This window comes from Petaurus breviceps, unplaced genomic scaffold (assembly GCF_028583685.1).
Source record: "Petaurus breviceps papuanus isolate PSGF00001 unplaced genomic scaffold, PetGlider_PUasm1.0 90895, whole genome shotgun sequence".
Lineage (NCBI taxonomy): Eukaryota > Metazoa > Chordata > Mammalia > Diprotodontia > Petauridae > Petaurus > Petaurus breviceps.
The window spans coordinates 33,117,589-33,134,398 of record NW_027187372.1 but is presented as its reverse complement, the minus strand read 5'-3'; the positions used below and the strand labels follow the sequence as shown (position 1 = coordinate 33,134,398).

At 42.9% G+C, this 16,810-nt stretch overlaps 1 protein-coding gene across 1 annotated transcript in view; it reads right to left on the bottom strand.

Annotated features, from left to right (window-relative positions):
- MAPKAPK2 (MAPK activated protein kinase 2) overlaps window positions 1-16,810 on the bottom strand; it is a gene marked incomplete at its 5' end in the record, with an annotated part of 64,018 nt that extends 47,208 nt beyond the window's left edge. The window contains one exon of the mRNA XM_069074765.1: window positions 16,475-16,810. Coding sequence (XP_068930866.1) covers window positions 16,475-16,810 — 336 coding nt within the window. The remainder of the gene's footprint in view (window positions 1-16,474) is intronic.

The following is a 16,810-nucleotide window of genomic DNA, read 5'->3' as shown; positions in this document are numbered from 1 at the left end:
CAATTTTTGTGAAAGTGCAACAAATATCCTCATTTTACAGATGAGGAAATTAAAGCTAAAAAAGATTAAAGTAAATAATAATAATAATAAATTCAATTTTAAAATTCTAAAAGCCTAAATTAATTGCCCAGAATTGTCTTGGGTCAAATAAAGAATCAGATCTCCCAAGTGCGTGGTATCTATTACTTAGGATTCTTAACCTTTTTTGTGTCATGGACCCCTTTGATAGTCTGGTGAAGATCATGGACCCCTTTTCAGAATGATGCTTTTAAGTGCATGAAATAAAATACATAAGATAACAAAGGAAATCAATTATAGTGAAGTGCAGTTGTCAAGATACTTAAAAAAAAGTTCACAGACCCCAAGTTAAGAGTCCCTGCTCCTGCTCTAAGATGTGAGAAAGCTGATAAACTGACTACTCCCCTACCCATGAGCCCTATTTCACAGAAGGGGGAAATATTAAGCCCAGAGAGATTTGGAACACAAGTCAGAGGTAGTTAGGCCTTGATCCCAAAGTGCCTAAATTTCCAGCTGAGACAGAGAACAAGTGTCATTTTGTCCACTATTATCCTACAGGTTCATGGTATAGTTCAATTAGGAATCAAAATTCTGCCTTAGAAGTTCAAGAGGTGAGGGAAAAGGCTGAGTGGAAGGCATTGGACTTAGGGAGAAGTTGCTATGATTTTAATAACAGTAATGACAGCTAGCATTTAAATAGCTCTTTGAGATTTGCCAAGAGTTTATATATATTTTCATTTCAATTTCATAACAGCCCTGTGAGGTGAATACTATTATTATCTCCATTTTACAGAGGAGGAAACTGAGGCTGAGAGAGGTTATGGGATTTGCCCAGGGTAGTACAGCTAAGGAAGCATTTGGGGTGAGATTTGAACTCAGGTCTTTCTGACTCCAGGTCCAGTATTTTATCTCTGGCACCAACTAGCTAGTCCAGTACTTCATCTCTGGCACCAACTAGCTACTTACTTTTAAGAAGCAAAAGCACTTTGAAGATAGATTTTACAAACTGGTGAAAATCTGCCAGTTGGTTAACACTAATATAGTGTTACATATTTTGCAATACCTACATTAGGTATTACAAAAATCACTGCTCCGTACTGACAGCCAGGTACCCAATCTCAGAGGTAATGCCAGCGTCCAGGGGTGTCTTGTTCTCATCTGTAGGTAAGACATACACCACAGGAGGGATGAAAGCATTCTGAGCACCGAATATAAATTTTAGAGCCAGGAAACATCTCCCAATTCTATAATTTTTCAAGTAAGGAAACTGAGGCCTCAAAGATGGCGATTTGCCCAAACTCACCCAGATCACTAATGGCAGAAGACAGAACCCTATTCTGCAGACTCCCTAATCATTCAGCTGTTCTTTCCACTACACGAGGTATCTACCTACATTCTCATCTAGCCTCCTTTGTGATCAATGGTATGCTTTTGTCAGAGTCAAAAGATACTGTTCTTAGCATGAAATAGCCTGCTCATTCAAGAATCAAGAAACCTATAGTTCTGGCCTCAATAGCTTGGTTTTCTGTCCACTTGAGCTAATCAGGAAGCCTTTTTCCACCATCATTTTGACACTCAAGAGTGAGGTCCAGCAGGTAACTCTGAAGCAACTAATGGGGAGAAATAGTATACAGTAAACCCACTAAACGGTGACGTGGGAAGTGTGGAGGTATAATGGAAAGAGCTTTAGATAAGAAGTCCACAGACTTGAGTCGTCTTAGCTCCACTCTTTACTTGCTGTGTGATTATACATTCACCTTGCTGAGCCTCAGTTTCCTCCTCTGTCAAACAAGACTGTTGGACTACATCATCCATAAGCTCCCTTTTCAGCTCTGGCAGGCTACGATTCTGATGCTCAGTCTGCTCCCTCCAGTACAAGATTTCCAAGGAGAGGAAGGATGTCTCTGCTGCTGAAACAGAAAAGGAGGAGCCCTGGAAGGAAGCAGAGAGGTGAGGAGAAACCTTGAGGGGGACTTGTGGTGAGGGACCGATTACAAGAACAAGAAGTTAGTTAGGAGAAACAGAGGGTGCCAGTCTGAGTCAGCAGATAGGGGTGGGGGAGGAAAGAAAGGCAACTCCCGAGTCTCTTTTCTGGGCAGTCTCTAGATTCACTCATAACACAGAGGGAGTATTTGTATTAGGGAGAAAAATCAGCTTTCAACAATGATGATGATGATGGATGATGGTGACAGCACTGGTGGTGGTGGTGGTGATGGTGATGAAGAAGAATAGCATTTATATAGGGCTTTAAGGTTTGCAAAGCACTGTATACTCGTTATCCCAATTGATCCTCTCAATAACCCCGGAAAGTAGATGCTTTATTATCCCCATTTTCAACCTACTAGAAGCACATGCCTGCACATTCCCACACACACATAGCCTCATACATCCTCAAAGAACTCTCAGCTCTGTCATGATGTGCTAATAGAGTAAGAGTCACGCTCCTGGAACAGCATCAACATACTACCCTAGAGTACTCCCACCTTCACAAAATCCTCCCCTGCCTAAGAGACTAATTCATTCAGCTGACATTTACTGAACTGATACTACCTCTAATCAGCACGGCACCTAAGTTTCCAAAGGATTTTCATATCCATTCTTTCACTGGATCCTTACATCCACAAAAGGGATAGCAGGCTAGGCATTATCTACATATTTCATAGAGAAAGGATCAGAGGTTAGATCATTTGCCTAACATTACACACTGAAAGGATCAATCATAAGGCTTTTAAGATGGAAAAACCCTCAGGATCCTCTAGGACAGAAATTCTTAACCAGGGGTCCATGGATAGATTTGATAAATTCTGCAAACTTGGGGGAAGGGGAATTACACCTTTATTTCCACTAACCTATAACTGAAATTTAGCATTTCCTTCAATTACAAATGTAAGCTACAAAATGTTATTTTTGAGAAGGGGGTCCTAGACTTCACCTGATTGCCAAAGGAGCCTAAGATACACAAAAAAGCTTAAGAACCTCCTTCATTTCCCAAATGAGGAAACTGAGGTTCAGAGGGGAAATGGCTTACACAAGGTCACAAAGGCAATGAACAGCAGAGCCAGTATTCAAACTGGAATCTTCCAGATCTCAACAACTGAGGACATGATAGAGCTAGGGCTCAAATGCCAAATCCAATGTCATTTCAGTCTAGCAGATTCCACAATGTATTGTTTACTAAAGGGGGCTGGGGAAAAAAGAAAACATCCTAAGGACCCACACAGCTATAATACATAAGTATTCCTCAAATCTTTTGGAAAGTGGTTCATTTTCAATTCAAAGAATAGGGTGATGAAAGAAGACACAGTTCCTGACTTTAAGGTATGTGCAATCTAATATCAGAGACACTATATAGATCTTAATGGAAGAGAACATTGGCCTGAATTAAAATTCAGGTGAATATCAAAATGGTGGTAAATACAGAGTCTTACATTTAGATTCCAAAAAATCAATATCACAAGTAAAAGATGGGGGAAGACTAGTGAGAAAGCAGTTTATCTGAAAAAGGTCTCAGGGGTTTATTAGACAAGTTCCACATGTGATAATAGTGTGACATGGGGCCAAAAAGGTTAATGCGATCTTAGGGGGAAACAGAGGAATGGATTCTAAAAATAAAGCATCAATAGTTCCACCAAAGTATTATGGTCAGTTCTGGGCACCACATTTTAGGAAGGACATTGCTAAACTGGAGAAGGATGAGCAAAATAGTGAAAGGCTTTATAAGTCTACACCAAATGGAAACTGGCTGAAGGAAAGAGAGGGTGTTTAGCCTAGATTAGAGAAGATTTAGAAGGGACACAATATTTATCTTTATATATTTTAAAGAGCCATCATGCGAAAGAAAAATAGGTCTTGCCTAGAGGAACAATAGATGGAAAATGAAAGAGGCAAACATAGGTTTGACAGATTGAAAAACTCGCTAACAATCAGTGCAACCCAAAAGTGGACGAAGCTGCCTGGGGAGGAAGCAGGCATCTCTTACTGAAGGTCTTCAAAGCAAAAGCTAGGCGATACTCATCAGGAATATCACAAGTGGGCATTCTTCTTCCAGGCATAGATTGAACTAAATGGGTCATTTGAGGTCCTTTCCAACTCTGACATTCGTGAATAATGGAATGAGTCAGTTTACCAGAATGAACAGAGCAGTGCCCTCTGGCTCAGTGATACAAGAGGTTAGGAAGAAGGTTTTTCATCCCAAACTTTGTTGATGTGGGAAATATGAAGAAGAGTCTGTGACCTCAAAGAACTTCTGCTCTCAAGGGGAGCTGGGGTAGAAGAGATGAGAGATAGGGGGCTGGTATCAGGAATAAAGTATATATAAACCATAAAGATAGAATACAAGGAAGACATAGAGAATACAAGGAGAATCCAGAGGAGGGAATATTTTGTCATTTCAGATAAGAAGGGAATCAGGGAAGCCTTCAAAGAATCACAGACTTAGAGCAGAAAGAGGACTTAAAGGTCAGATAGTCCAAGTTCCACATCAAGAAGGAAGAGATGGGGTGGCTAGGTGGTATAGTGAATAGAGCACCAGCCCTGGAGTCAGGAGGACCTGAGTTCAAATCTGACTTCAGACACTTAACACAAAAAACTAGCTATGTGACTTTGGGCAAGTCACTTAACCCCAATTGCCCTCTAAAAAGAAAAAAAAAGAAGGAAGAAGGCAATGGGTAAGGTGGGGGAAGAGGAAGAATATGGAGATGGGAAAGTGGGAAGAGCAGATATGCCACTTTGGCTAGAGTCTGGGGAAGGCCATAAGAAAGATCTAGTTGGAAAAAGTAGATTGGGACCAAGCTATAGCCCAGCATTCAATTAAGAAAGGTGGAATTTACCCAGTGAACAACAGGGAATTATTGAAAGCTAAGCAGTGACAGAATCAGAGCTGAACTTTTAAGAAAATTCAGCTGGCAACATTCTCAAAAGGTCACAAATCAGAGGATCACAAATTTAGGGCTGCAAGGAAACTTGGAGGTCCTTGGGTTTAAATCCCTTCATTTTATAGAGGAGGAAACTGAGCCCAAGGGGTCAGGTAATTTGCCCAAGGTCACTTAAGCAGTAAGTAGCAAATTCAGCATGCTTTTTGCTATACTACCTTAAAAGGTTACATAGGAGCCCTACACTGTAGCAGAGACTTTAGTATTAATTAATAATAATACTATATATAATATATTATATATTTATTAATTGATTAATTAATATATAAAATAAATCATTTTAATTAATTAATTAATTAACGATTAATAGTAAAGAAGTTGCCAACATCAGTATGGGGACAGCGCCGGGACCTCCATGCCCAGGTTATCAGCCTTCTGGCAAATTGCTGTTGTTGCTGTTGCTGTTTCTTCCCCAGGAAGAGCAGTCTGGGAGGACTGACCAGAAAGGAAAAGGAGTGATGGGATTGATCCTGACCAGGGTCGTTCCTCATAAGATGACTGGCATCTCCCCACACCTAGAAGACCACCTTTTTGTACTATTTTTGCCCCCCTTAAATATACGAACTCCACTCTTTCCCGCCAGAAAAGCAGACCTCTGAACCAGGTCCTTTAGCTGAAAGTTTGCCCTGAAGCTAGATCTCAAGACTAAGCCTAATATTCACCTGCATCTACTTCCAATTCTAAAGATTTATTTTCTTTGTCTGTAAGGTTAATAAGGCCAGACAGCTTTACCTCAGATTAAACTTTATCTGCTGTGTGTCCTACCTTCCCCCTGTTTTTTTGTCCCCCCGCCAAAAAAAGGGAAAGAGTAAAGCAAAGCTAACCCTAGCAACATAAAAGATCTCTGGGGGACAAAAAAACACAGCAGAAGTAGATGCTAGACCCCCAACCTCATCCAATGGCTTGTTTCCTCTCTGGAGACTAAAGTAAGAGAGACACTCTGCCAGATGTATATCCAGATCATAAACCTTGGGGAAGAGTGAGGACAGTCCATTAGTCTTCCATCCCTTATTCAACAATCCTCAATTCAACAATCCCCTGCTTCCAACCATATCCAGTCCAAACTGCTCTCTATCACCCTCTCCTCCTTCTCATGCTCTGAATAATCTGTTCCACCTACTGAAAAAACCCTATTTCCCATGACTCCTCTAAATGGACCATCTTTTCTGCTTGGGTCTGTCTCCTCACTGGCCCCTAAACAATGATTCCTATGTCCACACCTTTGCTCTTATTTCCCCTGCTTATCCAAATCCTCTTACTGTACAGATCAAGCTCTATCCTTTCAATGAATCCTTCCCTGGCTGCCCTACCCTTCAAATGATTTCCTGCTACATTTATAGATTTGTCCTGCCTAATTCAGTACTCCTTCACATACTGTCTTACATGTTCTCCTGTTTCACCAGTTGAGCTTATTTCCCTAACTAGATTATGAACTCCTTGAGGGCAGGGTCTCCTTTTGTCTCCTTTACACATCTAGGCCCAATAAATGCCTACTAACTAATTCAGATATTCATCCAGATGGCTTCACAAACCTTTGATGCCCAACTCCTCACTACGCCTGCTCCACTCCCTTTCTCTAATCACACCCTAGCTGAACAATGTTTTAAAAGCTGACCCAGAGTAGTCACCAAGGTAACCATAAGCAGCTGGTCAGAGAGGGACCTCCCCCCCATCTTGGAAGGGAAAAAGTAGGAAAGGTGGCAAAGGGGAGAGGAAGGGCATAGAGGCACTTATTCTATTCCTTCACCAACAGAACATGAATGGTGAATATAGAAAACAAACAGCATGAAGAGAGCTTGTCTTGACCTCAAACCAAGATTCTTACTTAGATCCCCAGTGGAAAGGAATGTCTTTTCAGCAATCTGAACATGAGGAGCTTAAAATTAAAATTCCCTTTTCTCCTCACCCATCCTGAAATGACTGAGAGAGACTTTCAGGGGCTCTCTGTGCCTGATCAGAGACAGTAAGTGGAGAAAAAGAAGGGTTGGAGAGGATGAACCCTTAATATTCTTCTTAGAAGAGTACCTCAGTCTGGGCATGTGCTTGGACTGGAGGAACCTTTCAAACCAAACTGCATTCCTGGGATGCTCCAAGTTCCATGAATGTGACCTCCAATTCCAGGGAGCCCTGAGACTTGTGGAGATGGGGGGGGGGGCGGTGTATGAGATTGCAAGGAACCAGATAATACTGTCTTTCCGAAGGTAGACAGGGACTCTCCCCAAAGAAGCCTTCCTTCAATGACTCTTAGGATGTCTTCTCCTGCTATCTGGGTCCTGTGAGGTTTCTTCTAAGAACTACAAAAACAAGGGAAGGAGGCCCAAGTTGGGGGAGAGAGGAGAGAGGGTAAAACTATTCCAAGGGCAGGGGCCAGTGCACAGGCTCCTTCTGGCAGAGTTAAAAATAAACTCTTAGCACTCCCTGCCCTGCCCCTCCCCTCCAGAGGCCAATGAGCCTTGGCAGATAAATCTCTCCTTTCAGAGGAAATGAGGCCCCAGGGGTGGTGGGGCAGCACTGGAGACAGGGACAAACCATACAACTTTAGCTGAAGGCAGGGGGCCCTGAATTCTTACCTCCTGCTTATCAACACTATGCCATGCCCCACCAACTCAAAACCCTAATCCGAGATCAAGTCTACAAAATACCTCTATATCTCTGCCACAATTAGAAATACCAACACCTGCTCCAGGGACCAAAGAGACAGTGAGAAGCAAACAAAGTCAAATGAAAGAAAAAGAATTTACCCCAACCTGACACCAAAAGGTCAACCTAAACACTTGTAACTGGCACTGCCCAGACCTCCTGGACCCCCAGTCAAGAGGAAGGAGGAGGTTGCTGGAACAGCATTTGGTCCAGTGATAGCGAGGCTTTCTGAAGCCAGGCAGATGGGATGGTACTCAGAGAAAACTTCTGCAACAGGGACCTGACAGGCCCCTATGACGCATGAATCGGGCAGCACCATGCCTGGGCCCAGTTATTCTTGGAAGTCATCAAGATGAGGTCACACGCTGAGGGCTGTAACCTGAAGCCCCATTCCATGGTAGTGGTGAAGAAAAGTTGGGAGAAGACTCAGGAAGAGTCAAAGCAGAAGCCTTCCTCTACGCCAAAGAGCAGTTAGGGTGAGAGACAGCCCCCCAGGTTCCCATCCTCACCCCAGCAAATCCTTCCTGGCAGAGGAAGTTTATTCAGGATGCAAGTTATGGAGCAAAGAGTTTGGCACAGCTAAAAGCTCCACCTACCTTCCAACCAATCATCCTCTTCCTTCTCTTCTCACCCTTCCCTTGGGGGCACTTGAGGGGGCAAGGCAGATCCAATCAGCCTTTTCAACAAAGCTTGTCAGGAGAGTACCAACCACACAGTTCTCTTCCCAGTATTCAGGGTTGTGACTTGACCCAACTCTACACCATAGGGTCAGGTGGGGAGAATGAGGAGGAGGACGGGAGAGAAGCAGAGGGAAAGGGAACCATACAATTCAGCAGCCTGGCAGGAGGTGGCCCAGGAGTGAAATCTCAGGGGCCAGTCTGTCAGGGCAGACTGCAGTGGTGGCAGATTTATTTTTAGCTGGCTGGGACAGAAGGGGGCGAGTAAGACAGTCCCTCAGCCCTGGGCATGATGCCAGACTGCAGATGTCCAGTGGGCTGGGAGCCCCATAACAATCTGGCTATCAGAGCAACAAAAAAATGGTCAATACACCACACAAACACAGTGGAAACCAGCTCTCGTCGACTGATCTTTCCATGGTACAGGACAAGGCAGAATCCTAAGCCAAAGTGAAATCAGAAAGAGTTAAGTGGTCAAAGATTCCCTTCCTGACTGAAGTCCAATAGAATGATACCCCTATTCAGCCTTACCTCTTCCTTACCAGGACACCTGGCTGTCACGCTGCAACTTCACAGGAATGGACCAGTCAAAATTACATCTGTCAGTACTATGGAATTAGTTGAGAGTTGGAAGGGGCCTCATCTGTCATCTAATTCAGTCTGTACAGGAACAAGAATTCCCTCTAAAACATCCCCAACAACAGTGGTCATGCTACCCTCACCTGAAGACTTCCAATCTAAAAGAGTTCATATCAATCCAAGGCAGCCCATCCCACTCTGGGACAGTTTTGATTGTTTTTTTAAGCCTTTTTTTACATCAAGCTGAAATCTGTCTCTAACATCCACCCATCACTCTTAATTTTGACCTCTGGTTCTAAGCAGAACAAGTCTAATCTCTCTTCTAAAAAACAATCCTTCGAATATTTGAAGACATACATCCTGTACCCCAGAAGTCTTTTTTGCTCCAGGCTACATATCCCAAGTTCCTTCAGCTGATCTTTTTAAGGCATGATATGGTCCTCCTTCCCTTCCTCTTCACCCCCAGCTCCTTTAGAGAAAGCACAGGAATTGATAATGGGTACTCTGATGTAGCTTTCCCCTTTGTTCCAACACCTTTCACTTACCAAACCATCTCTAATATATTCCTGCCACCCTGAATCCTTGAAGTTTCCAGTAAGGATGACCAAGGCCCTTCATGGGGGCCCATGTTCTAAGTGGTATAAGAAAACAGTTATCTAAGAAAGGAGGAGAAGAACCACCTATAATGATTTAGTCTCAGGGACATTTCACAACCTCCAACACACGATAGCTGATAGCCTGTTCTTTGATCTAAGAAGCATGGCCTTCATGGCCAACAACTGACCCTACATTACTCCCTATTCCCCACTTCCTCATCTCTGAATCTGAAGGTTAAGATCAAGATTTAACTGACCAAGATGCATCACACTTAAAAGAGATAGCCTTGGATCAGAAAACTGTGGTGAAAGGGAAGCAGGCAAAAGTCATGCCATTTTTTCTTCTTCCCCCTCTGCCCAGGGCCACCAAAGATCTTACTGGCCCATCTGGAGAACCACGAATTCCACAAGACACAGATTCCCACCTTCTTGTTGTCAGTCCAGTTCTCCTTGTCTAGATCTTCCAAATTTATTTTACATGAGAATTTGGCAGTGGGGTAGGGGTGGAGGGGAGCAGGGGGGAAGAGAAGAGAAATACCTTTTCTTACCACATAAATCAGGGGTCAAACATGAAGCCTACCAGATTGAAATGTAATTGGAAAACATAATAAGTAAAAATACATAGATAATGCTAAGATCTGATAATCTATTAATAGAGTAATCTATTTCTATATTAATTATTAATTAATCATATTCATTACTGGTACATAATTAATCTATTAATATAATGGGTAGCTAAGTGGTGCAGTGGATAGTGTTGGCTCTGGAGTCAGGAAGACCTAAGTTCAAATCCAGCCTCAGATACTTAGTAGCTTTGTGACCCTGGATAAGTCACTTCATCCTGCTTGCCTCAATTTCCTCATCTGTAAAATGAGCTGGAGAAGGAATTGGTAAGCCACTCCAATATCTTTGCCAAGAAAACCCCAAATGGGGTCACAAAGAGGAGGAACAAAACTGAAACGTTGCAACACCAACAAATTAAAATCTATTAATAAAATATGTTCTAAGTTAATATGCAGCCTACAGGGATCCTTACATATAGTTTAGAGTCCCCATATTTCTATTTAAGTTTTACACCATGTATGTAAGTGCTCAAGTTCTTATCACCTCAGGGGTCCCCACCCCCACTGATTGAAAGAACACTATTAAAATCATCTTACTTCCAAAGCACGGAAGCCTCTCATAAGCCAACCAGAAAACCAAAAAGGCAAGTAAGTTTCCCTTTCCTTCACAACATGAACCCTTCATCCTCTGAGAAAGGAAACATTTCATTTCTCCAGACACCCCACTAATGGCTGTAGCCTTGATCCTGCAGTCTAGGGCCTGCTTTTAGCCTCCTATCTTCCAGACTCATCCATCCCAGATGTTTGCTGAAGATTAGGTCTCAAGCACCACCATGCCCAGAATTCATAATATGCAAAGCACTGAAAGGTCTTAGCCTGGATCCTGTGTTATGGGATGCGAGCAGCCCAAATGCATCAGAAAAAAGCCAGACAGGTCGGACCTACGTACTACAGAATTTTGTTCTCAAGAAATCAAACAAATGGAAGGGTCTCCCTTAGACCTAAACACTATTGTTCTCCTCCAAACTAATTTCTTGTCTTGAGGGAAGTGAAAGGAATGAGCATTCACAGAGCACATACTCTTTGCTAGGCACTAGGCCAAACCCTACAAATATTGTCTTTTTGGATCCCCACAACAACCCTTTGAGGTAGGTGTCATTATTATTCCTACACCACAGTGGAGGAAACAGGGGTAAGCAGAGGTTAAATGACTTGTCCAGGGTCACAAAGATAATAAGTTTCTAAGGCTGAACTTGAATTCTTCCTGAAGTCTTCCTGCTCTCTGTCCACTGCACCACCAGCTGCCAATTGCTTGCTATCTTGACACTACCACTCACTCCCCTCATATCCTATATGCAGAAGGTGTTTAAGTGAATTTAAATTGAAATGAATTTTACAATACAGTCACCATTTGACCCTATCCAACCATCAGCACTCTGTTTTAGTCAAGCCACTGTCCTGAAAACATGTTCATTCCTTCTTCACCCAGGATAGCTCCCCTCACTCCTAACACCTTCCCCTAATCTTAGTCGAGTCTTTTATACTATTTCCTAAGGTTCAACTCAACCCTACCTTTCCAACTACACTAGCCCTAGATACTCTCCTTCTTCTCTAAACAACCTATGGTAACCCACATTACACTACTTAGCATTTTACACATATCTACTTTCGTATCTTCAACAATGATCATTTACTTGTATGTATGTTTGTATATTTGAATGTAAGTACGTGCATATAGTGGAAGGAACATTGTGCTGGAAGTTAAGAAATCAGGGTTCTAGTCCTTGCTCAGCCAACTCACTGTATGACCTTGGGCATGTTACCCCTGCAATTGGTCTCAGTTTCTTCAACTGCTAAATGGTTGGACTGGAAGATCTATCAAGTAAGTCCTTTCCAATTCTAAATCTATGATGCCATGATTAACACTGAACACTTTACTATTCTGAGATTATAAATTAAGGTAGAGACTATACAAATCTAAAGAAGAAAAGGAAGAAATGAAGAGATAATTACAGAAAGAAACAATGGAAAAAGAAGAGAAACCACAAGTTCTTGTTTTCTCCGGTCTATGCCATGGGAAGACAGAGATAAGCTATGATAACATTCTGAAAACCCATAGTTTATGAAGAAATAACATGCTTCAATTAATCAGAGAACAGTGGCAATAGGATTGGCTTTAATTAAGTGTGTCAAGCTAGTGTACAAGAGTAATTACTACACAATTGGGGTAGGGGGAGGAGAGAAAAGTACAGCTGAGGAAGCAAAGAACCCCATCTGGGACTATAACCAATTGAGGCACGTGTGAGTTGGGACTAGAATTATCACCAACCAGGAGAAAGGAGTTCAGGAGAGTTGACTTTCAATCATTTTGCCACAAATTAGCAGTGTACTTTCAAGTAAGTCATTTTACTTCCCAAGATAGCAGGTTCCTTTCATCTGTAAAATTTGGGGGTGGAGGAGAGGGGAGATAGATCCTGTGACAAAATGATCACTAAAGGTCCTTTTCATTTTTAAAATGGTAGAATATGAAATATTTAATGAAATTTACATGGGCTCCCATCACTGAGCATCATTTTAGTTTTAAAAGTTAAAAAAAATCCCTAGGATTAATTCTTACAGAAAAGCTTTTCAAATAGTACCAAGAAAGAAGCAGTGAAATGCTGGATTCAGTCTGAGGACCCACCTGGGTTCAAATCCCAGTTCCAAGACTCACTGCTTGTGTGACCTTGGACAAGTCACTTATCTCCCTGAATCTCAAGAGTCTTCATTTATAAAATCAAGGAGTAAGATGTAAATGGCCTCTAAGGTTCCTACAGTTCTAAAGCTATGATCTCTTGAGTTTTGGTTTGGAAACCAACTCAAACTTTGGAGAATTTCCCATGACCTAGTCAAGACTCTTGCCTTGTGGGTTCCTCACCTACATTTCAAAGTAACACCTAGGGTGAGAACAGTGTGTGTCAGGCTCAAGAGGAGCATGGTTTAACAGTGGAAAACAACTTTTAGCATCACAGCAATGACCTAGGGGTCAAGGAGAGTAAAGTCAATGACAGCTGGGGGGAGGAGTGGGAGTTTCTATATGGAAAAAAGTCCTTATCTCATCTCAAATGCTTACTGTCTAGGTAACTGGTCAACTTCTTTGAGTGTCAATTTTCTTGTCAGCAAAATATAATACCTTCCCTACTTGGTTCACAAGGGAGTTGAATGAAAAGCAATGGATAAACTCTAAAACAGTATTTAAGTTGGGGGGGGGGGTGCAGTGTAAAGGATGTATTTAAGGACTAAAGTCAAGACCTTCTATGGCCCATAGTCATAAAATCAAGGATTTAGGGCTTGAAAGGACCTCAGAAGTCTCTAAACCCTTTTTTTAACAGATGAAGAAAACTGAAGTGTCTTGCCCAGGGTCACACAGTTGGGAAGTACCAAAGACAGAATTCAAACACAGACCTGCCAGGTTCTAAGACCCTTTTTCTAGATTTATGGGGGGGGGGGGGAGAGGGAGTGGGGTAAAAATACTTAATAAGAGCAAGGAGGATATGATAAGGTAAGACCACAATACCCACCAAAACACATTTAAAGGTTACTTAGAAAGGAAGGAGCAGGATCAGTGCATCATAACCTCAATTTCCCATCACTGGGCATAGCCACAAAGGGGTCTATCCATATCACCCATTTCTACCCACAAAACATACACTTCAATAAGCCAAGCAACATTTGGGAAGCCTCCAGTCTAATCCTTCCTCTAACCCTAGGCTTTCTCCCAACTTACCAGTCAAGCTATGGCAATTACTTTGGTCTCCAAGCTCCCCAACTTCACACACAAGATTACTATTTTAACATATTTCCCTAATCAGCACAAGAGATTAATCAAAAGTAAAGATCTTTCATGTGTATTTCCAGAGCACAATTCTTCGAACAAGCTTCCCCCTTTCCCCAATTCCCCCTGTAATTATGTCTTAACCAATATTTGGATATGCTGGAGCTGTTGACATTGCTGCCACTCTCCTGATGCCTCACCCAGGCTTTCTTCCTCTGTTATTAAGTTTTTACACAATGAAGTGTGGGAAATGTGCAATTTAACAGTTGAGTCAACTCATGAGATCTAGAAGCAGGCTGTCTGTCAAAACAGAGTGACTTCACTCTTCTCACCCACTTCTAACCTGAAGAGAAGGATAAATTGTGCTCATAAAAACCTATTGTGCTAAAAGTGTCATTTAAAACATTAGAAGATTCTTCCTTTAGGACCACAAGGAACAAAATGTTTAAAAGGCAAAGTCACTTTCCTAATAATTAGAAGAGAAATTTCAATCATCTCTCTAACCACCACCACTCACCCCCTCCCCCAACACAAAAATAAATAAATGTTTTAAAGGCTTTTGGTGAATTATATAAACTCTCCAGGCCTTTTATTTTTTATGATAAGGGCTATTGTTTATCTTTATACAGTATTTTTACTCCTTGGGAAAAAGCTCAAATAACTCATATCCCTGAACAGCTGATGACCAAGCTCTCCTATAAAGAACACTGTGAATTAACTCTGGTCAAACTTAGAATTCTTCCAGAAGGTCATAGCTCTAGTTTCTCCTCCCCCATAAGGGACTGAGAAAGAAAAAGGATTTAGAAGACAATCTGAAAAAGAATAGGTCATTGGAAGTTTGTGTTTCTTCCCTTAGAGAAAATTGCCCTTCACAGCCTTCAAAACTCAGGGCGTACCTTCAGTTAGAGAAACATGCAACTACAAAAGAGAATTTGAAAGTTATTTGATCAGTTTAAGAAGAAAAAAACTACTCATCTTTAGAGCTAGTCAGTACATCATATCTACAGGCAATATATCTGTTTTATTCACCATCCCTCCCAGAAGGAATAATGGCTATTCAAACAAGAATTTATGCACTTAAAAAAAAACCTACTCTGGGAAGGAAGGATATTAACACTAACAATAACTGACATCAAACACTTCACAGTTTACAAAGTGTTTTACATCCATTATCTCCTTTGATTGTTACAACAATCTAGCCAGGGAGGTATGTAGATACTATCTTTATTTTACATGTGAGGAAACTGAGGCTAAACGTCACTAATTAAGGAAGTGACAAAGCTAGGTTTTCAAACCCAGGTCTTCTGTTGACTCTTTACCACAATAGCACAGCTGTCCCCTCATGGAAACAAGGACTTTCCCCTCTCCTCCAAACACCAAGATACCTATCAAAAACAGACCAGAAGATTAAGTGTTTTGCCTCCAGGGAGGTGCTTCCTTTTAAAATCACTATGGCAAGACAACTCACTGTCATGATTCCCCTTAACCTGCCCCTGGCTCAGACTAGTCTGCTTTGTCCCAGTTCCCAATGTGGGATCTCCAAGGCCAAACTCCAAGCTTCGGAGAATTGCTTTCTTGTGCCTCCCGATTTCTGCCCCTCTATCCTTCCTAAAGCTGAAGTAGTACCTAGTGGAGAGACACATCAAATCTCTCATCTTTAGGGTTTCGGAGGGAGAAGCTTCTTTCCACCCCACACACCTCATCGAGGATTTACTAAAAACTTCAAAAAGGCCAAGTCAAGGCGTACATAATAATTTTGTTCAATGGAACTACGAAAATAACAGATACAGTATCAAAGCCTCCCTCTTTGAAGTGGTAAAAGGAGGCTGGAGGTGGACATTGAGAAAGGGAAGAGGCATACTGGCCAAAACAAATCACCCTCCCCCACCCATGGGTCTAAGGCGGGGTTCCCCCTCCGGAATCTCCGGTCTGGCACTTCTTTGGGCCAATGCATTTTAAGTAGAAGACAGAAGACTTTTACTCTAGAGGGCAAGGGAAGTGAAATCACACATTCCGGCTCCCAAATAAGGAAAGAGGCAAAATAAACCTCTACGATCCGACTTCTCCAAACCAACCAACCAACCAGCTCAATGAGTAATGGGCCTTTTGTGCCGGCAGAGAGAGAGAGGGAGGCAAGGGGAGGGGAGGGGGGAGGAAGAGGAAGGGAAGGAAAGAGATAGGGAGAGGCAGAGGAGAGATGGGGAACCACAACCTCTTAAAATCACTTCCTTGCGATCGACTACGGGTGTTAAAGCAGAAGCGATCCCGGATCTGACCATGCAGATTCAAATGAAGCCCGCTCAAACCCCAAAATGGTATAATCGTCCCTGGTCCCTTTGGAGTTCACTACACTAACTCCCTAAGGTGACCGGAAACTGTCCCGCGATCACAGGGACACCAAAAATCTGCTCTGACCTTCCCCTCCCCCAAAGTCACACACTCCATAATAACTACCAACAATAACTAAACAACAGTACCTCCTCCTCCTTCTTCCCCCCCCTTCCCCTCCCCCTCCATAGCCTGGGGGCTCCCAGGAAGGAGCTGGGGGGAGAAGGGAGGGTCAGGTAGATCTTTTGAAGCAGTTCCTGGCTTCCCCCGGTAAGGTGGCAGTCGCCCCCTGGAGTCTCCCTCTCCTCCTCCCGGGCCCCAAACTTACTTTGAGGGCGAATTTCTCCCCGGTCTTCTTGTTGAAGATCTGCAAAACTTTCCCGTTGATGCCAAGCCCCAGGACCTGGCTGGTGACCTTGTAGTCATCCGTGATGGCATTCTTCTTGATCTGCAGGCTCGACTTGACATAGAACTGGGGGAACTGCTGGGGAGGCTGGGGGGGCGGCGGGGGCTGCGGCTGTTGCGGCGGCGGCGGAGGAGGCGGCGGCGGCGGCGGCGGCAGAGGCAGCACCGAGGGCTGGGGCTGGGAGGGGGGCTGGGGCTGCTGAGGCGGGGGTGGAGGAGGGTTGGGGAACAGCACGGGCGGGGTCTGGCCCGGCGAGTT